At 41.0% G+C, this 22,139-nt stretch overlaps 1 protein-coding gene across 1 annotated transcript in view; it reads left to right on the top strand.

The window, feature by feature from the left end:
- The window catches only part of DCP1A (decapping mRNA 1A), a 54,125-nt gene that overhangs the window by 25,576 nt on the left and 6,410 nt on the right, over positions 1-22,139 (top strand). The window contains exons 6-10 of the mRNA XM_032804182.2: positions 3,308-3,430; positions 17,187-17,215; positions 17,250-17,979; positions 18,689-18,754; positions 21,428-21,646. Coding sequence (XP_032660073.1) covers positions 3,308-3,430; positions 17,187-17,215; positions 17,250-17,979; positions 18,689-18,754; positions 21,428-21,646 — 1,167 coding nt within the window. The remainder of the gene's footprint in view (positions 1-3,307; positions 3,431-17,186; positions 17,216-17,249; positions 17,980-18,688; positions 18,755-21,427; positions 21,647-22,139) is intronic.

The following is a 22,139-nucleotide window of genomic DNA, read 5'->3' as shown; positions in this document are numbered from 1 at the left end:
TTAATGAAGATATTGACCAAAACTGGCCCCAAGACCAACCCTTGGGGCACTCCGCTTGAGACCGGCTGCCAACTAGACATGGAGCCATTGATCACTACCCACTGAGCCCGATGATCTAGCCAGCTTTCTATCTACCGTATAGTCCATTCATCAAGCCCATACTTCTTTAACTTGCTGGCAAGTTACTTGCTGTCTTATCTCTTTGACACTATTTGTAGTCTTTGTTACCAAAGATATATCATGAGCAGCTCAGGAGAAATGAGCACTGAAGAAGACTTTTCTATTAAATATAGTCATAAATGTTTAATTTTTTGTAATACACATTCTCGAGATTCTGTTTTGTACTTGTTCTGCACTTTATTTCAGACTGCATTTTTTTTTTCCCTTACTGAAATTCACTGGAGGAGATGGATTGATTGAGACATGAATCATGATAGGATGTGCATTACAGGTCCAAATTTAAATACTTCAAGGGGTGTTGAATCATGAGACAAAAGGCCAAGGGCCTTCACCTACCCCCGAACTGTGATTTAGGCATGTTGTATAGCCCGAAATGACTTGCTGCCATTAAATTAAAAAAACTGAAAACCTCTGATGTATTTAGAAACAAAGCATTACAGAATAATATAGGGTTGACATGTTTGATGCTGTATGTATGAAACCAGTCTCTCCTTTTACAATTTTCAGCCAATCTGATACCAAATTTGCTTTTGCCAATTGCATGTTTGCAATTTTTTTTATTAACTTCTCTCTAAATATACATATGATTTTAAACACTTATGGATGTTATGTTTTATTTAATTTGCTAAGTGACATTCTCTCAGATATTAGTTGTCTATTAAAAAAAATCTTTTAAAATAGTAATTAGTATTAGTTTCATTGCTTTCTTTGATTTTGTGTCAAGCTTTAAAGTGAATCAAAGCCAAGGATAATCCCCTGGCTTTCCACTCTTGTGTATTTGTTTGTGTCAAATTTTACCAGATAAGCAAAACTGAGCAATGCTAGTTCAAGATGTGGTATTAATAAAAGAATGACCACATTAGTTTTAGAAGGAAACCTCTTGTGGCATAGATTGACATGTCTGCCATTATTTAATTATAGAGTCTTTCTCTTTATTCTTTTGTCCATGTATTTCTACACTTATGCTGTGTAATTTAAGTAAACATATTTGCTGTAAAGAAGAGCATTTCTTGGGAGAACATGCAGTCTTATTTCTTTACAAATTATTCTGGGGCACTCAAGTTGATAATTACACATGAATTTGTATTTCAGTATTTAAGAGCAGAAAGTACCGGTACTTATCTGCCTAGTACATTCCAGATGGATCATACAGTAATCCTTGTGTGCAGCCCACATGAGATTGGCAGAGAGTCAGCATGAGAAGGGGACAGAGGGAGAGCAAAAAAGAGATTAAATCACTCGGGCCTTTATAAATCTAGGAGTCTAAATCAGTTTAATCCTCCAAATACACTCTACATCAAGTCCATATGTGAAAATGAATGAATTCTGAGATTTTTGTATCAAATGAGTGGATGCTTTTTGTTGGTTGGGGTTTGTTTTGCTTTGTTCCTGCCCCCCATGATTTTGGAAGATAATGAAGCGTATTATAGCCAATCCCTTGGTCAAAGCAAAAAAAAGCCACACTTCTAAATCTCATTTGTAAGCCACAAAACAGTCAAGGACTTTAGGTCTAATGTATGTTACTACTTAAATGTTAGAAGCTGATATGAGTTGGGGAGAAATCTCCTGGAATCTAAATATGTAGTCTTTGTTTTGTTCCTAAATTATTGCTCAGTCACTGCGTGCATAGACTGTCGGTCCTTCATCAGTTGAAACTGAGCTGATCACAACACGTCTTCCAATCTTCTCTCCTTCTGGCCATCCTTCGCCATGCTTGTCTATATCTCCTTGTTAGAAAATCATCACCTCTTTCGAGGCCGACCACGTGGCCATTTCTGTTCTCATGGATACCACTTGGATATTGCTGCGGTCTATCTGTTGTCGCTGAGACGGGTCACGTAACCTGCCTACCGCATTTTGCTGAGCCTGCTTTCAATCACAATGTCTCGCACTCCAGACTGCTGCCTAATTATTTTGTTGGGGATGTGATCGCGGAGCAAAATGCCCAAAAATGTTTGTTCCATTGCCCTCTGTGTAACGGACAGTTGATGTTCTTCAGTCTTTGTTAGCGACCATGTTTCGCTGCCATATAACATCTCTGGAAGCACGGTCGAGTTGAAAAGATTCGCACGAGTTGTTTTGCTGATCTTTCCTTGGAGGATGTCCTTGATGTCTGTCATTGAATGTGCACCATCCAGCCTTTTTTCTGCACGACAGTTCGCCTTTATGATCATGACACACATTGACTTCCTGGCCCAAATAGACGTATTTATCAACCTTTTGGATCTGCTCTCTTCCAAGAGGAGTCACTGAGAAATTTTAAAAACAAAAAATCACAGCCTCGTAGCCCTTTCAGAAAACCCTCAAAATGAACTGTAAGATTCCATTTGCTGGTTTTGCAGCTGTAGCAGTTAAGTAAAGAGCCATTCGCCTGTTTTGTGCTGACATCACTTGATGATGCTGGTGTTTAGAGATATCTTAGGTGCTATATAGGCTGAAGTTCTTATAGTAAGTTACATCAATTTCAGCTTTTTAAATAAATGCATCATGAACAATACTCAAGTGAAAAGCCACTTGGATCATGAAGTTGCCTTATCTTATTGTATTACAGTTGGGACGTTTATCTAACATCTCTAAAAAAACATGGGATCTGTAGTCTCAGCTAATTTCCTGATTTTCTGTGCTCTCCTTGCCTTGTATTTTACAAGTGTTAATTTGTTCCTCCATTAATGCGCTTGCATAATTAAATAACTACAATAGAGATAACATAGATAACTAGTCCTTTTTCTAGTGAATGAGCATGTATAAATCCTTGAAACGTAATTTCTTATGTGGTGTAAATCTTGCAGGAATGAAGTGTAGCAGATTTTATTGTTTACAGCTAGTGTCCATAGTTACATGGTTAGCACCTTTTTATAGATTGAACATGTTTCTAGTAAGTGGAGAAAAAAATATGAAACTGAAGTCCTGTAAATTTCCCAGTAAGAGAACAACAAAATAATAATGAGCACAGCTGATAGATATAATATGTCATTGTCTCATTATATTTAAAACTTATAAAAATCAACAAGATCTACATTCTGTATATATGAGAGTTGAAAAGGAAGTGCAGACTGAATTATAGCAATTGTGCTGCTGGGGTAGGGATAGAAAACAGATGTATTTATGTAAATGTTTTCTTTTTTAGGCTCAGATCAGTGACTTAAATATTATATCAAGTTCTGGAATGCAGCAAAATGAGAATCCCACGAAGACGGAAAGCATGGAGACTTCAGAACAAACATTTTCAGCGTTACAAATGCAAGACCAGGTATGTTCAATCCAAACCTAAATGAAGTGACAATCCTTTACTAATATTTATTATCAGTAATAGAAATACAGCATGTTCTGCACAAGTGAGATTTTTACCAGTACTTCTGCAGCGCAAAAAGTGTGTTTACAATTCAGTTAAGAAATGAATTGCCAAGATGTGTATGTTCCTAAACCAATGACTGTTAGATCTGTCTCCTGTGTCCTTTCTCACTTCTTCCTGGTGTATCTTATGGGCTTTTTTGTCTGACCTTTTGGCTTTGGGTAAAATTTTCAAAGGCATCTACGTGATTTAGGAACCTTGATCCCATTTTCTGTAAAGACGTGAATATTTAGGAAATTCAGTCTCATTGAAAGTCAGTGGGACTCAAATTCCTAAGTTAGATGCTTTTGAAAATTTAACCTCTTTTTTATATTCGGAAACTTTTTCTAAAAATTTCCCATCATTATTACTGCTGTTTTATTTCCATTAGTAATAACGCTAGTATAGACAAGAGGGTAGATCCTGAACTGGTATAAATGTTCACAGCTCCCTTGAAATCAGTGGAGGTATGATCGTTTACACAGGCTAAGGATCTGAACCAAGGGATTTGTGATTACTTGCATTTTAAGTAGTGTGTCTGCTAGACCTGCTGTGAACGGGGTTAGAAGAATGCTTAAAAATCAACAGCTGGTCAGAGATTTGTCTATGTGAGTGATCCATTGCTGCTCCTACCAATAGAGTTTTAAACTGTGCAAAATATCCTAATGTAAATGCATTGCTTAATTTGCAGTTTCTCTCTAATAACAGAAGTTTCCCATGGTTCAAAACAGGTTCCCTTTCTGATTGGTAAGCAGCATCACTGGGCATTTTGTAGCATGGATATTGTCAGAAGATAAGTAACTGTCTAAATTTGCTCATAGGCATTCACCCACAATGAAGTCATGTAGCTTCCTACTTTAGAGAAGATTTGGTTAAAACAGTTCTAATGCTGTAATTAGATGCCACACAATACAGCAATAAATTGTGCCTACTAACAATGCCACCTAGTGGAGGCAAAAATGTAATGCTTAAGCATTAAGTAATCCTTAACTTCAGAAAATGTCCTTTAGCGATTTGGCTTAATATTTGGCTGGTTTAAATTCCCTGATATGGTTGTATTCTGCCATATCTTCATACAAAACAAAAAAACTAAACCCAAGTGTTCTTTTTTCGCACTTTTAAATTCGTAAATGAAATATAAAGATGTCTGTAGTTTGACATCTTCGGACGAATGACTGCAATTAGCAAGGCAGCTTAATATTTACAAAATAAATCCAGAAGCAAACACATATGCAAATTGCCCTGTAACAATAATACTTGGGGAAAAGGGAGTTTTTATAGAACAGTTGAGATTAGATATATTTTATTAGACTCACTTTAATAAAACCTTTTAAACTGAACTATTAAAATATTTATATATCAGGAATTTTAGAAACCTTTAGTCTAGTTATTACATAAAAGATTACAACCAGTTCTAGGTCAGTGGGAGAAATGACTATACGTAGCTAAATAGAGGTACAGATCCAATCAACAGTACGTGAGCAAGATTGATGTTTTTCCCTTTATTAATCTAGAGAAGCATCTGCACAAGTGAAAAGAGAGTAAGGAACAGCTCCATCTCCAATGAGTAAAATCATTTTCAACGAAATGAAAAATTCAGAAGGGCCAGGTTTTTCGTACTTTAAAGCAGGGGTGGGGAAATTCCAGGCCCCTGCCTAATTTCATCTGGCCCGCAGCAAGTCTCCTCACCATGGGTCAGAAGCCCAGAGCCTTGGTGCCTCCCTACGGGGCTGGAGCCACGAGTGCCGGCTCGCTCCGCTGCAGGGGGAAGCTAAGGTGCCAGGCTGGTCAGTCGGCTGCCCCTGCAACCCCTAAGCGCAGAGGCAGTCAAGAAAGTTCTGAGTCCATGTGCACCTACCCCTGCCCACAGGCACCGCCTCCGCAGCTCCCATTGGCTGGGAACCATGGCCAATGGGAGCTGCGGGGTGGCGCCTGCGGTGGCAGACAGCGTGCACTGCACAGAGCTGCCAGGCCACATTGTGGCAGCTTCTGGGAGCAGCATGATGCCAGGGTAGGGGGAGAGCCTGCCTTAGCCCTGCTGCCAACCGGAAGCCACCTGAGGAAAGCGACGCCCAGCCAGAGACCGCACTCCAAATCCCTTGGCCCCAGCCCAGAGCCCCCTCCCGCACCCTGAACCCCTCATTTCTGGCCCCACCCTGGAGCCTAAGGGAAGCCCCAAGCCACTGCACCCCCCGCGGGGCTGTGAGAGGGCCATGACTGGTTTTTTCCATGGGTAAGTGGTCACTGATAGAAAAAAGGTTCCCCACCCCTGCTTTAAAGGATAAGATAAAGTCTTTAAAACACTGTTCAAAATATTATCTATTTACAAAGTTCATACTATATCCCCTCCAATAAAAACCCAACCCCAAAATGAAAAAAACCCAAACTTGTTATCTATATAACATTTGTTAATTCCACAACAAAGAAATACTTCTGACAGGTGGTTTAAAAAAAAATCTACCTGCCCTGAAGTACTTTGAAGTTCCTCAAAAGCTCTGTATCTCAGCAATTAAGCAAGGAAATCAGTTATGTGGAGTGTTCCAACAAATCAACAGAACTAGGTAACTTCTGAAATAAATGACTGACTATCAAAACAAAGCTCTCAGATTAATTGAACTAAGCACTCTAAAAAGCCTTTGCTCAATTGGAATTCTATACAATTTGGATTTAGCTAGGCAGCTATTGACCCAGTGTGCCATTGAAGGGTCCTGTCTCTTTCAAGGATCTCTTTCATTCGCTCCATAATGCCAGTTTTGGCCTCTTGCATTTTTATTAAACCAGACCTCCCATCCCCCTGCCATGTATGGCAGTTGGGCTCTTTGAAGTGGCTTCAGGAGATGCACTGAGCATCCTACTGTGGAGAGGACTCAGACCCTAATAAATTTGGTAGCCAGGTGGGCTTGTTGTTCAACTCAGGGGAAAAAGTACAAAGGGATTACATAGTCCAATGAGAGACCCTACTGTCTTGTTGACAACTCTGAAACCTATCTCAGCCAGGGAACTGTCCTCAACCCCCAAAGTGGAGGTGAGAGTCTGCTCCATCAGCATTTGAGGTAATAGATGTGGATGGAGAAGGTTATGGTCACCTACACTTAGAGAGGAGCTCCTTCCTCTGCCATGACCCAGTATTTGAGGACTGTAGCGTATCACTCAGGAAAGACTTGTGAGCTTTTCATACTTAAAGGGACTGGTCTTATCCTTCTTCTCCCCTTACTCCTCTTAACTAAACCCTTCCTGATCCCAGCACAGAGGACAAGCCTCAGAATAAAGAGAGAAATATACAAGAGGTGGGGAGCTCACTTACAGGAGGAATTCCCTTGGCCAGTGAGCAGTTCTTCAACTCTAAGCCATGCAGTGGGATAGTGCTGGAGACCAAGTGGTATCCTGAACGGAATGGCCTACTGCCCAGCCCTCATTCTCATCATCTTGGGACTCATGCAGTCTAGAAGGCAGAGTAAACCCTAGGATAGATAGGGCTCTCAGTGGTTGTCTCTTGAATGTTTCCCAAGTGAATGAAAACGTAGTTGGAACTAACCTTTTCAGCTAATACAATTTTACAAGTATTTAAAATCTCTTATTAGGCTGGCCTGATGACCTAGTAAAATATGATTTGGGTTGTCACATGGCAGGCTGATTGAGGATAATCTTTAGGACTTATGTTGTAGAATTGGCTGGGAGAATCACAGAAATAATGTTCTCTTTCTTAGAGAAGAGAAGGAAACAAGGTGTATGTGACATTTGGGGGGATGACCCATACCAGTAAGGGGTTCTGTTGTCTTCTGCCTCGTAACCTTGGGTGCCTTTATGCTGTGCAGCTTTTGTTCAGAGCCCTGACACCACTAGCTAGATCACAAGCAGAGGGTTTCAGCCTAGTTACTTTTTGCAAGGCGACACCAACACTGCTTCCATTGTGAGGTCTCTCCAAATCCATCCATCCAGCCTGAGTTCTTAACTCTCAGATGTGGATTTTTTTCCTTTCTGGTTCATCCTTTCTGATGTGTCATCACCAAAGGCGTGAAACCTGCCACTCAGACACTAGATTTATTTTGATGCATACACTCCATACAGTTTGCGCAGGAGTCCTCCTTGGGGTAAAAATAAACCAAAAGTTTATTAAATAGAAAAACCACAGATTCAAAAATGAAATAGTAAAGGGAAACAAACATACAAGTAACCCAGAAAATAAACATAAAGACCCAACCTCAGGCTTTACACATTCAAATTAAATTAAATCCCTTTTCTAATACAAGTTACCTATTGCCTTTTGAACAGTTTCCCAGTAGACCCCCTGCCATAGAGGGGATCCAGCATTTCATGGAGAGCACCTGCCAAGTGACTGTCCCTTTCTTTCTGGATGAAGACCTCCATTTCAAGCCTCCTTTTTTAAAAGGCCTTTTGCCCTTTTTTGTTCTCTCCCTGTCTTCTGGCTTGGTGACTCCTGGTTATTCAGGGTGGGGAAACTCTAGCTGGGATGTCTGTGTCTTCCCATTAAATCTAAAGACTCACTTCTTGTCTTTTCCTTGTTGTACAATGCTAGGTGCGTGGAGCTAGGTCTGGTCTATGCTACAGACCTATATCAGTATAATTGTCTGGGGTCTGAAAAATCTGAGCAATGTAGTTATATAGTAACTCCTCGCTTAACGTTATAGCTATGTTCCTGAAAAATGCTGAAACGATGTTAAGTAAATCCAATTTCCCCATAAGAATTAATGTAAATAGAGTGGGTTAGGTTCTAGGGAAATTTTTTCACCAGACAAAAGACTCCGTCTATCTGTCTGTCTATACACATACACAGTATACATTTTAAACAATTTAATACTGTACACAGCAGTGATAATTGTGAAGCTTGGTTGATGAGGTGAAGTCAGAGGGTGGGATATTTCCCAAGGAATGCGTTGCTCCTAAATGATGAACTAGCACTCGGCTGAGCCCTCAAGGGTTAACACATTGTTAATGTAGCCTCACACTCTACAAGGCAGCACAAATGGAGGGAGGGGAGACAGTATGGCAGAGAGAGACAGAGACATACACCGTGCGTGTGTGTGTGTGAGTGAGAGAGAGAGATGCGTATTGCCCCTTTAAATACACTGCCCACTCTAAGAACGCTGCCTTTTTAAGTAGATCAGCAAGTTAAGACAGCAGCTCCTGCCAGCAAGCTTCCTCGGTCCTGAGCCCTGTAGTGTCTCCCCACCTGTCATAAACAGATAGCTAAGGGTTAATGTCTCTTTCACCTGTAAAGGGTTAACAAACAGTGACCTGCAACACCTGACCAGAGGACCAGTCAGGAGACAAGATACTTTCAAATCTCGGTGGAGGGAAGCTCTCCGGTATTGTTTGTGTTGGGTTTGCGGTTTTTCTCTGGGATTGAGAGTGAGCCGGACTACTATCGAGCTCTATCTTTGCTTTTCAAGGGTATATTGCTAGTAGGCAGGTGGTTTGTCTTTTAATTTGTTTTCTTTAGTTTGCAGATGTGTATCTGGTGGTAGATTTTATGTGTATTTGGCTGAAGATTTAATTGTGATTATCTGCTGGGCGGTTTTCTTCGTCATACTGAGACCTGTGTAGTTTCCATCGTTGTTTCGTGATATCTTTATTCTCTTTTTTTTATTAAAAGTTTTTCTCTTTAAGACCTGATTAATTTTTTCCCCTTGTTAAGGCAAAGGAACTGAGTCTGTACTCACCAGGGAATTGGTAGGGAGAAGGAGGAGTGGGGGAGGAAAGGTGAATTTCCTCTATGTTTTAGATTCATGGAGCTTAAATCTGTCTCTCTCTCCAGGATAACCCGGGGAGAAAAAGCCTAGGAGGGGGGGAGAAGGGGGAGAAAAAACCTGATTTCTCTGTGTTGTGATTCAAGGAGTTTGAATCACGGTGATCTCCTGGTGTACCCAGGACGGGAAAGATCTGGGAGGAAAAAAGGAGGGGGAAGGGAAATGCTTTATTTCTCTTTGTTGTGAGACTCAAGGAATTTGGGTCTTGGGGTCTCCAGGGAAGGTTTTGGGGAGACCAGAGTTTATGAGGCACTCCAAGTCCTGATTGGTGGCAGCTTATCAGATCTAAGCTGGTAATTAAGCTTAGGGGGATTCATGCTGGTACCCCATTTTTTTGGACTCTAAGGCTCAGATTGGGGCTAGATACCATGACACCACCTCACCCCCTAGCTCTGTGGAGATGGGAGGCAGGAGCAGGGGGAAGAGGACACCCTGCCATTAGCACCCCTCTTACCACCACCCGCCCCCTGCACAGCAAGCAGGAGGCTCCCGGGAACAGCTCCAAGGCAGGGGTCAGGAGCAGCACACGGCAATGGGGGGAGCGACAGCTGAACTGCCTGGCAATTGATAGCCTGCCAGATGGTTGAGGCAGAGGGAACTTAGGGGAGCAGGGAACTGATACAGGGGCTGCCAGTCCACCCTGGGTCCAAGCCCCCACCAGCTAGTTCCAATGGGTTGCTCTTTCTGCAAGCAGTGGACAAAGCAGGTGGCTGCCAACAACATTATAAGGGAGCATTGCACAACTCTAAACAAGCATGTTCTCTAATTGATCAGCAATGTAACAACAAAACAACATTAACCGAGAAGACGTTAAGTGAGGAGTTAGTGTACCAACCTAATCCACTGTGTAGACAGTGCTTTGTCGGCAGGAGAGCATCTCCCGCCAACATAGCTACTGCCTCTCGGGGAGGTGGATTAACTATGCTGATAGGAGCATAGAGTGTGTTCATTAAAGCGCTACAGCAGTGCAGCTGCGCCGATGCAGTGTTTTAAGTGTAGACGTGCCCCTAGTCTTGTCAGATTGAGGAGGCAGTTTCTCTCTGCCTGACTGCCTACAACCCTGCTGTGACATGGAGGTGAAGCTGCACCACAGATTATGAGCACAGTTTTCCATATACAGAAATTCATAAATTCATGACCACAATCTGTATACATGTCACATAATGATGATTAAGTTTAGAACATTACAGGCTTTCATAAAAGACCTTACTTGACATATTTTTATACACAGTAACACTGCATGCAATCAGTTGAATCAACTGCTAATTCTTTGGGGTTCAGATGCCTTGTTCTCCCCTTGGGATGTTTGGACTCTGATTATGACAGTGTTATTCTATCATTCTCTTCATCATGGAGGCATTGGTAAAAACTTCATATAGATGAGCGCACTTCCTGCTGTGTAAATGAATAATTTTGAAAAATCTTCTAAAATAATCTTATTTGGATGGAAATGCAAAGTGAAAAACTTACCCTTCTTTAAAAACTTAGCCAAGATTCCAGTGCTTTTTCGGATTCTTAACTATCACACTATTTCACTTCAAACTTTCACACATTACATTATATAGTATAACTCTCTGCGTGAGATTAATCCATAATAATAAAAAACCTAACAAGAAATCCATTGAAGCCATTATTCAACTTTAACCTTTTGTTTTCTGCCACAGCAGCTGAAAAAATTTTCATCATCCAAATTAGATGTATAAAATTTCACATATCAGTATTTTGCAGACACTGCCAAGTTCAGGGGGTGAGGGTAAAATGCACTGGCCGGCAACTTGGAATGATTGGACAAGAGCAGGACTCCTTTGAGGTGCTCGGTTGTTGGGAGTCCCCAGAGGCCATTTCTGTAGCAGTTGCATACAAGCAATGACGTTTTTGAGAGGTTGCTGGTGGAGCTAGAGATGATTTTGACCTGCAGCATTATGATTATAATGATAACATGCAGCTCTGTTACCTTTCCATCTAAGTCTGGTGGCTGATTTCCTAGTAGCTCATCAAACCTAGAATCTGGATGAATGTGAAATGATTGAGTCTCAGTCCAGATAACACACCAGTTTATTTTCAGGCTTTGAGATAAGCATTGAGAGGATATAATGGGGGTATTGCCTCCCCCTATTATTGAGGATGTGCCTCAACTCTTTGTTAAGGAAGTTTGCAGCTCAAGGGGGTGATTCCTGTATCACTGATTGCTCCTCGATTTTCAGGTGGCATTACTGGTCCCAAATGCCTTTCATCTGCATCTGGGGAGACAACTGTGCATTTCACATTGTTGTGAAAACTGCAAAAAAACAAAACCATGCCTTTGTGACTTCCATATTGGATTATTGATTCATGCTGTTAACTGAGTCTATCTTTTGAAGATCGTCTGGAAATGACATCATCTGCTGTAGAAGACAGCTGTCTGCTTGGGTAGCAATGGTAGTTATTGCATATTCTGTATACAGGTGTGTCGCATCTTACATGCATTTAACATGGGTAATTTCAGCTTTACACGATCGGCAAAAAAAAAAAAGAGAAAAGTAACCATTTTAATACTGTACCTGTAGTGCAGGCGATTCCTCCCGCCATTACACTCGATGTAATTTTGATTATATGCAATTTTTGCTTTACGCGCTGATTGTGGAACGTAATCCCAGCGTAAGATGTGACAGACCTGTATTGCACCCAGAAGCCGGTAGATAACTGATGTATTTCAGGCTGTTGACATTGATTTCTAAAGCCTCTGTGGTTTGGAACCTGGGTGCCACTTCATAGAATCGTAGGACAGGAAGAGACCTCAAGAGGTCATCTAGTCCAGTCCCCTGGTCCTCATGGCAGGACTTAGTATTATCTAGATCATCCCTGACAGTTGTTTGTCTAACCTGCTCTTAAAAATCTCCAATGATGGAGATTCCACAGGCTCTCTAGGGAATTTATTCCAGTGCTTAACCATCCTGACAGTTAGGATGTTTTTCCTAATGTCCAGCCTAACTCTCCCTTTCGGCAATCTAAACCCATTGCTTCTTGTTCTATCCTCAGATGTTAAGAAGAACATTTTTTCTCCCTCCTCCTTGTAACAATCTTTTATGTACTTGAAAACTATTATCATGTCCCCTCTCAGTCTTCTTTTTTCCAGACTAAACAAACTCAGTTTTTTCAGTCTTCACTCATAGATCGTGTTTTGTAGACCTTTAATCATTTTTGTTGCTCTTCTCTGGATTTTCTCCAATTTGTCCGCATCTTTCTTGAAATGTGGCACCCAGAACTGGACACAATACTCCAGCTGAGGCCTAATCAGCGTAGAGTAGAGCGAAAGAATTACTTCATGTGTCTTTCTTACAACACTCCTGTTAATACATCCCAGAATGATGTTTGCTGCTTTTTTTTTTTTTTTTTTTTTGCAACAGTGTAACAGTATTGACTCATATTTAGCTTGTGGTCCACTGTGACCCCCAGATCCCTTTCTACAGTACTCCTGCCTAGGCAGCATTTACTATTTTGTGTGTGCAACTGATTGTTCCTTCATAAGTGGAGTACTTTGCATTTGTCCTTATTGAATTTCATCCTGTTTACTTCAGACCATTTCTTCAGTTTGTCCAGATCATTTTGAATTATAATCCTACCCTTCAAAGCACTTGCATCCCCTCTCAGTTTGGTATCATCTGCAAACTTTATAGGTGTACTCTCTGTGCCATTATCTAAATCATTGATGAAGGTGTTGAACAGAAGCGGACGGAGAACTGATCTCTGCGGGACCTCACTCATTATGCCCTTTCAGCATGACACTTACCCACTGTTAACTATTCTCTGGAAACAGTTTTCCGACTAGTTATGCACCCACCTTAGAGGAGCTCCATCTAGGTTGCATTTCCCTAGTTTGTTTATGAGAAGGTCATGCGAAACCATATCAAAAGCCTTACTGAAGTCAAGATATACCACATCTACTGCTTCCCCCCATCCACAAGGCTTGTTACCTTATCAAAGAAACATGTGATGTCAGCTGGCGTGCTCTTGATAACAGTCCTAGATTTGAATTTCTGAGTGCTGCTAGCAGGGCATTGTCTTGTGGAATTATAAATTCCTTATGTGCTTCCTCAGTTAGCCAGAGGAAAAAATGCTCATATCAGTTTTTCTGTTGATTTAGGCAATGTAGTCCCCATTCCCCCCCCCCACCCCCCCAGTGATGCACTTGGGTCAAGTGACAATGGTAATATGATCTTTTTGTAATTTTTTCTTGCATGTATTAAAGGTAACACTGAGTAGGCTGATAGGTCCCAACTCTGCAGTCCATGCTCTGTACTCTTTGCCCTATTTTGGATACAGTTTTTAGGAGACTACCACACCCATCCTTTTCTTTGTTCTAACTAAGCTGCACTTTAATTTTGGGCTCCTTTTTGGTTTCCTTTTATTGAACAGCTGAGAATGTGTGACTTGATTTATTTTCCCTATAACCTTCGTCACTCTGAGTGCCTTGCTAATCTTCCTGCTACTACTTCTCCAGTTAAAGAATCCTTTGCTTTTCAGTTGCTTTTAAAGTACAGTGAAACCCCGCTATAACGTGATGTTTGGGGTCCAAAAAATTCCATTGTGATAAATGCGGGGTCACGGTATAGAGGGGTTTCAAGCCGGTCAGTTTGTGTCAGTGGTCGCCAAGCAGTGCATTGATGTGTGCCCCTTAGTGTCCAGCAGGGGAGAGAAGCCGCAGCCCCATGCCTGCTGGGGACAGAGAACTCTGAGGCTGCGGGCACCGGTGCTCTCTGTCCCCAGCAGGCGTGGGGCCGCGGCTTCTCTCCCCTGCTGGGCGCTAGGCGGGGGCACATCAATGTCCCGGCAGGCATCATGGCATTGGGGACCACTGGTATTAGGCCTTAAAGGGGAGCCAGCTTATGATCGCGTTATATGCAATTTCACGTTATGGCGGGGCATGTTATTGCGAGGTTTGACTGTAATTAAAAGGGAGCCATTTTCTATTAGAAGCACCCAAAGTTAAAACATTTGGAAAAACAAATCATACTATAACTGGTAATTGACAATGTTCTTCCTTTTCTGCTAATATAAAACAACTTGTATTGTATTTTAACATTATCATGTTTAAAAGTAGCAAAGCAAAATTTTAAATATAGGAAATCCCTTAAGATAGTAAGATGTGTTATGACAAGCCAGTCATGCAGCATAATCTAGATGGGCCTAAGCTTGCTGTTCCAGGGTTCTTTGATTTAAACAAGAAGACGCTTGTCACGTTAATTTTGTACAAGATATTTCATTTCCTTCAGAATATTTTGTTCTTCAGTGAACATTCTTTTAAAAAGTATATAGAGAAAAACTGAAGTTAATAGCAGTCAGGTTCTAACTCAGAGGTACATAAACCAGATTTTTATTTTTTAAGTATCAAGCTATACTTTGAAATTCCAAGAGTTCACTTGTCACAACATCTGTTGTGTTGCCTACAAGAAGAGGTTTTGTTTTTTTTTAAATAAAAATCTAATGGAACTATCAAGAGTTATATGCCTTACTGTATGTGCCTTACTGACTAACTGCTTAATCTTATTGTTATAACCATTCTGCTTCCTCCATCTCCCACTCCCACCTTTTAATCCATTATTATTGATGACCTTCACTTTTTTCAATGTCTGAAATTTCTATCGTAAAATTCATCTGAACAGATGCAGTCTGTTTCTTCCAAAGTGCAGTGCACAATTATAAGTGATCAAAGTAATACGTAATGCTAACACTAATGGTGGTAGGTTTTTAGTTTGTGTAATGGGCTTGTTTTATTTAAAAATAATAAAATATATAGGAAAACTTATTAAATGTACACATACGAGGCACCTTTGGAATGGATACAGCTTGCATGTTTAGGCCTTTCCTATATTTTTTGTTTACCAAAAAAGGTTTGTTTATTTACTACAGAAACCTTTTAAGTTGTTACACTGTCAACTTTATTGCTGCAGGTAATGGCATACGAAAGTAGATAAGTGGTCACCAACCCATCGATCGCAATCCACTGGTCAATTCTGGAACCTTGGCCAGTCGATAGCGATCTCTGGGAAACTCCGGCAGCGCAGCGGGGCTCGGAGGCTGCTTGCTTTCCGTGATTCCACGCCACTCCCGGAAGTGGCTGGCTGCTGACATGTCTCTGCAGCCCCCTTAGGGCAGGGGAGCGGTGAGGCAGCTCTGCATGCTGCCCTCGCCCCTAGCACCATCCCCACAGCTCCCATTGGCCAGTTCCTGGTCAATGCAAGCTGCAGGGGCAGTGCTTACAGGCACGGGCAGCGCACGGAAACCCACTGCCCCCCACTCCCTGGGGGTCGCATGCAGAGATGTGCCACCAGGCAGCTGCTTCTGGGAGCAGCGTGGGGCCATGGCGCCTCTTTGTGCCACCAGCCAAGAGCCACCTGTGGTAAGCGCCTCCCAGATGGAGCCTGCACCTCACACCCCCTCCTGCACCTCAACCCCCAGCCCAGAGCTTCCTCCCAGACCCCACACCCCCCATCCCAGCCCAGAGCCCTCTCCTGCACCCAAATTCCTCCCAGAGCCCACATTCCTCATTCTTGCACCCCAGTCCCCTGCCCCAGGCTCAGCCAATGCACACCCCACAGTTGAGAATATTACATGGATTGGTGACCATCCCTGAAGGATTCTGCATCTATAAACCACAAATGACACTGCTAAAAAGTAAAACTCATGAAATGTCCTGTGGATTCTATGAGATTAGGTGCAGTAGAACCATATGACTCCTGCACCTAAACTCCCTCCCAGAGCTTGCACTCCAAGGCCCTGCCCCAGGCTCAGCCGGGACCCCCACCCACACTCTGAACCCCTTGGCTCCAGCTGAGGGCCTGCACCCCCTCCCGCACCCCAACCTCCTGCCCCAACCTGGTGAAAGTGCATGAGAGTGGGAGACGGTGAGCAGCGGAGGGAGGGAGGAATGGAGGGAGCAGGGCAGGGCCTCTGGGAAGGGGCAAGGTAGACCCTGGGTTGATCTTTAAGTTCAAAAAATGATCTTGTGCATAAAAAGGTTGGAGACCACTGAAGTAGATCTTGTAGATAAAATAATAGAACATTCTGAAAAACTTTCAGTACTCTTAAAAATAGGATAAGGTGTATTTTACAAATCTGATCCTGCAAGGTTAGCTGGAAGCTATGACACTGAAGCACAGTTGGGAGCCCTTGATAACATTTTTGTCTTCCAAGCATAGTCCTTCTGCACCCAGTGTAATTGCAGTGTTTTTCTTTTCTTACATGGATCATGGGTTCCTGAAACTGCCTTTGTTCTTACATTACCACCTACTTTAAAAAGCTTCAAGATCATGTGGTAAAAGTTGGTGTCATTCAGTTAGTTGAATATCTGGTATAAATTATTCTATCCAAAAAGACCAAGTATGAGCCGTGTTGATATGCACTGATTTTTTTATATTCCATTTGTTATCTGTTTCGGCATGCAATTCTAAGTGTGCAGTATCTGGCAGATATTGAATAGTCTGCCATTCAAGGCAGCTGTGTTGCTGTCAATTGATTAACACATTGTATATCTATAAAGTGATTGTCTTTTTGATGAGTTTATGCTGTAGTGTATAGCCTAAGGCAGTCACTGAGTTAATTAGCTCTGTGGCAGTACAACAGTACTTACAACCCGGATCCATATAATGGTTTTGTAATTAATTTACAGTTAGTATGTTCACTTGAGTGAGATGGCAAGCTCTGAAATTCTTGCGTGTGTAGTAAACTGTTTTTCTTTCTGTGTAAGCTCAAAAGCTTGTCTCTCTTACCAACATAAATTAGTCCAATAAAAGATGTTACCTCACCCACCTTGACTTTCTGTTTCGGACTGTTTTTTGTTCTCAATACTGTAACAGCTTCTGTGTGCGAGATGGGATGTATTTTATTTTTTCACCAGTTCTCTCAATACTTTTTCTTCCTTTCTCTAGCCATTCCAGTCAACGCACAAACATCTGACAGTGGAAGAATTATTTGGAACCTCCTTGCCAAATAGTGGAAGAATTATTTGGAACCTCCTTGCCAAAGGAACAACCAACAGTTTCATATCCCAATCCAGACAGAATGGAGAAGTTACAAGCTGACACTACTGGCAGAGAGCACAACTTATTCTTGCCTTTTTCACTTGAGCAAACAGCAGTGACACACCAACCATTGGGGAAACCAGAGGGTACAAGTGTCAAAATCAATGGCAGTACCTTGAATCAGCAAGAGCCTGTAACACCCATGCTGATTGCTCCAGCTTCAGTTTTGCAGCCTGATGTGAAGAATGTTTCAAACTATACCGTTCAATTAAGCCCTATTCTTAATTCAACCTCAACAACAGAAGCTCCTTCTGCTCAGATATTTCCCAACCTAAACCCAAACAGTAATATAATGCAAGTTATGCATCAAGCTGCTAAACAGATGTCCCCACTTATGAATCAGCCACCATCTGATGTGAATCACATGCCACAAAATCTAATTGCTGGCCAAAACCAGTTCATAGCACCTTTGGCAGCAACTAATACAGGAAATGCTTCAAATACAGCCTTTCCAAATGTTGATCTTCTCCAGAAACTCAGGTTGACCCCACAGCAGGACCAAATGCAACAGTCTCTTAGTAAAACTACCATGGCACCTAGCATTTCATCCACAGTTAGCCAACTTGCAACACCAGAAAGCTTCAAAGAATCCCACACCAAACCAGCATCATTGAGTACCAAAATAATCACACCCCTTCAGGTATTCTATGGCTTTATATATGCTTGTATTTCTTTTAAAATATTGCCAGGCAACAAATGCTTTGTCCTTTAAATTTGAACTTCCTTAGAAATTAGCTTTTAACTCTAAGGGTTTCATTGTAAGCATTAAATGATTTGTTAAAATACTTGTAGATGAGGAATCTGCTCTCTTCTTCTGCTTTCTCATTAAAATGTTGGTTTATAATTGAAATTTTTCTAACTGACTTAGGTGGTAGCTTTCTCAGAGCCATGTCAATCTAGCTCTCTGTCATGCCAACAGAATTTCTAATTTTGACATGGCATGGACTTCATTTCATTGAGGTTGGTTTGCCATCATTTTCCAAGCTGGGTTCCAAACTTAATTTCTTTTTGTTTCGTTTGGTTTCAACTTCTATAGTCTCTGTCTTTGGAATTCTTCAACTATGGTTGAAGGATTGCTGATTCTGCAATCTTCAAATGTAAACTCCAATCTTGTAATCTTTTCAACTTGTCTTTACATGTTTTCATCTATTATTTTGCTCCATTTGTGAAATATATAAATATAAAAAAACTGCATAGAATTGGATACCCTGTCTGTCTTATTGTAGACCTTGACTTGTAATATCCAAGAAAATATATAATTTAGTTAGGGAAAAACAGAAGATAACACAACCAGAAATTCAGACGCTGACAATAACATATGTACCATACTTTCGTTTTTCAAATTGCAGACCATACAGCAAAACAAGGAGCCAGATGTATTTCAACAGCCCAAGGCTTTGCCAAAAGCTAGTCAAGTAAGCCTATAAACTTTTCTCTAGCAAATGAAATATTTCTCATGTCAAAGTTTTCTATTTTACAGCAAATAATTTCTTGTATCGTGAAGACTCAGGTACAAGACTGTAGTCATTAACATGCCCATTAGTCCTCGTTCCATCTCTGAAAGGCCGAAAAGTGCTATCATGGTTAGGAAAGAGACTATATATTAAAAATGGCTTCTCTTCAGTATGGGATCTCTTCCTTGCATGTTAGCTGTGCAGTGCCATGGGTGAGTGAACTAGTCTCTTCTGCTTTGTGAAGTATGAACAGGAATAGCAGACTGCGTCATCTTTTATTCTGGTGGTGTTGCATGAACTAGAAAGAATACATCTTGACTCTCCAATCCCAGGTTCCGTTTGAACCAGTAGCAGTTTTTAAAAGCATTTTCATTTGTAGAGGGTGGTAAAATTGAGAAACAGTAAGTAGAGAACGACATAGTTCCATAATTATTTTTACTTAGTTATTACCCCAATATAAACATTAAGGGCCTCAATCTGTGCAAAGGGAAGGACAGTGTCCCAAAAAATATTGTGCTTTAGCACAGACTAGTTGTGAGCACAGTTTGTAGCCAGTTGGTGATTACAATGATTACTGCTACCACCTGCTGTTTTTATAGACTCCGTTTTCAGATTGTTAGAACCACAAAAGAATAACCTTTAAACATCCAGGTCAATATAATATCAAAGTGAACTTTGAGAGTCCAGTCAGAAAATAATTAGCAGTAGCCAAAAAGCAAGATCAGACCTTTTAAAATATACTTGACCTCTAATGAATTTTATTTAATTATTTATGTCTAAATGAAATACACAGTGAAATGTAGTCCTTACTGGTGGCCAGCAGCATCTAAACTGATTAGTGGCTTTACAAAAATCATGAATGGTAAGCCTTTTAAACACTATTACTAAATCATGCCATTCTAATTCCTTTTGCATTATATGAAAGCTGCTTTAGTAGCATGTTCATCTCTAATTAGGAGGGCAGCAAAATGACTTTGTTCACAGTTCAGTGCAGTCTGTAAATTGACCATAAGTCAATGATCAGTTAAGCAGTGGGCCCACAGTAAAAAAAATGCATCACTTTTTAACTCAAAGACAATTTAGTGTGCTGGTGGTGTGCCACTGACTAAATGTGCAGGTTTAAATGTGCTGTGATGATTTTCAAATTGAAACTTACTGTGGTATTTTCTCTACTATGTTGAATTTAATATATATTTTGCATATATATTTTAACCCTTTTGATATGACTCTCTATGTAAACTTTCAGGGTAGATAGTTTTGCCCTATTTCTTTTTATAATGGAAGATTTTAAATTTCCAAGGGAAGCTTTTTTGTTTGTGTATAAAGTTTATTTGAGTTTCGCTGTTTATTTCTGCTTTCCTTCTTTGGTGAAACTGTTGGTGTTGTCAAAATGAATCCCAAACATTTTGGTCATCCAGAAAGCCTAAGCAAAAGAAGCAGGTAGATCAATGTATTCAATATAAAACAGAGGTGATGGGGAGTCTTCAGATTAATTACCTGAGAGAGTGAGCTTTCCCTACCCTCCTCACACAGCTCTAGCCTTCTGACATTCTGGGGCTCTTAAACTTGAGGAGAAGGTATGCAGTTATACTGACCAAACTCCCGGTGTAGATAGCACGATGTCGACAGGAGACACTCTCCTGTCAATGTAGGTAGCATCTTCACTAAGTGCTACAGTGGCGCAGCTGCAGCACGGTAAGTGTACACAAACCCTCATTTCCTGCTACTTTGATTTACTTTATATGGAGTTAAGAACACAAGAGGGTAGTGATTGCAGAGAAGAATTGTGCCTACAAAGAAGATAAATCTGTGTCTTGTTCAGCTCCTAGAAGTTTTGTATTTGTAAAGAAACTGATATGACTCAATTAATTAAGCTCCAGTGCACGTCTTTTTATGCATGTAAAGCTTTAATGTTTTATACTAGTATATTGTTTCTTACATGCTACAAAAGCCAGCTTGGTACAAGTACACATTTTAAGGAACTTAGTATGATAATGGTCAACCTAGGTCCCAGTGCCCTGAAGAGTTACTAAATTCCCTAGGGTTTCTGAGGTTCCTAATGTCTCCCAGCAGTTGTTTAATCTATTTTCTCCATCCTGTCTTCTTTGAAATCATGCTGTATATGGTTCTATTTGTTAGTTTTAAAAAATTGCCTTTGCATGAGATTTTTTTCAGCTGTACAACTAACTAAAGTGCCAAGTGTTTAAAAAGATAATTTATGATCAAAAGATCCACAGCATAGACAGACACCAGCAGTGAGATTTCAAATGGAGCCATTTTAAATCCTCCTAGTTCTTAATCTAATTGACTGATTTATTTGACCTTAAGAAAAATGTAATCTGCATCCAAAGAGTAAAGAGAACTTCAAACACTTTTCTCAGCCCTGTCATAGGTTGAAACGGTAAAATGCATCAGTCTTATCTATGAAGGCGGTAAAGGCTCTTCCATAGTCTACAGATATAGGTGTTCTTTCCAAATAGATATTTGTCTGTTCAGAGTTTGATATAAAAACACTCTCTAAATGTCTATTTAGATAACATATGTAGCAATAATGGCTAATTCATCCAGGTTCTTATAAAGGCACTCGTCTCCACAGTGTACATGAGTGCTTAATTATTTTCCTTTCTTTGGCAGGTCGTACCGCCGCAGTTTGTTACAGCCACAACTACAGTGACTCCTTCAATCCTCTTGTCTCCTAGTGTGTTCCAGCAGTCAGCTACAAAATCCACTGAAATAGAGAATAAAGCCAGCTCCTCTTCTCCTCTAACACTTGGAGCAACAGAAATTCAGACAACGCCTCCTACTGTTCTCAGTAGGTCTCAGCTCCAAGAAACCTTAATACATCTGATAAAGGTACTGTCAGTATCAGATTAAACCACTTTGGGTTTTTTCTGAATACAGAGGCAAGTAATGAGACTCCGTGCGCTGGCAATTCCCATTGGATTCAATAGATGTTACAAGAGCTCAGCACTCTTGGGAGCCTGATGATTCCACACAGGTCCCATGTGTAGAGATGGTCCCTTGACTCAAAGTGTCTTCCTTCCCAGGATGGCACAATTTACTTCCTCTCTGGGATCCAGGTTTAGTGATGAGGTGGGGAACAGCTATGGGTAAGCCACGAGGGACATGTATTGGGCTTCTTCCTTCTCCATCCACATACATCTCTGCAAAAATCTGCAGAAAAGTTAATGCAGCTTCAGGAGGTATTAACATTCCTATGGAGCCCCTCCTGCTGCTTAGCACCTTCTTAAAGGGAATTCCAGGGGTGGACTTCAGGGCTGCAGTCTTTGGCAGCACAGCTCCAATAGATCTGCACTGAGCGGAAAGGAGCTCAGAAACCTCTGTA

The sequence above is a fragment of the Chelonoidis abingdonii genome, chromosome 17 (assembly GCF_003597395.2).
Source record: "Chelonoidis abingdonii isolate Lonesome George chromosome 17, CheloAbing_2.0, whole genome shotgun sequence".
Lineage (NCBI taxonomy): Eukaryota > Metazoa > Chordata > Testudines > Testudinidae > Chelonoidis > Chelonoidis abingdonii.
The sequence above is the reverse complement of the archived record's forward strand: the minus strand, read 5'-3'. Positions and strand labels throughout refer to the sequence as shown.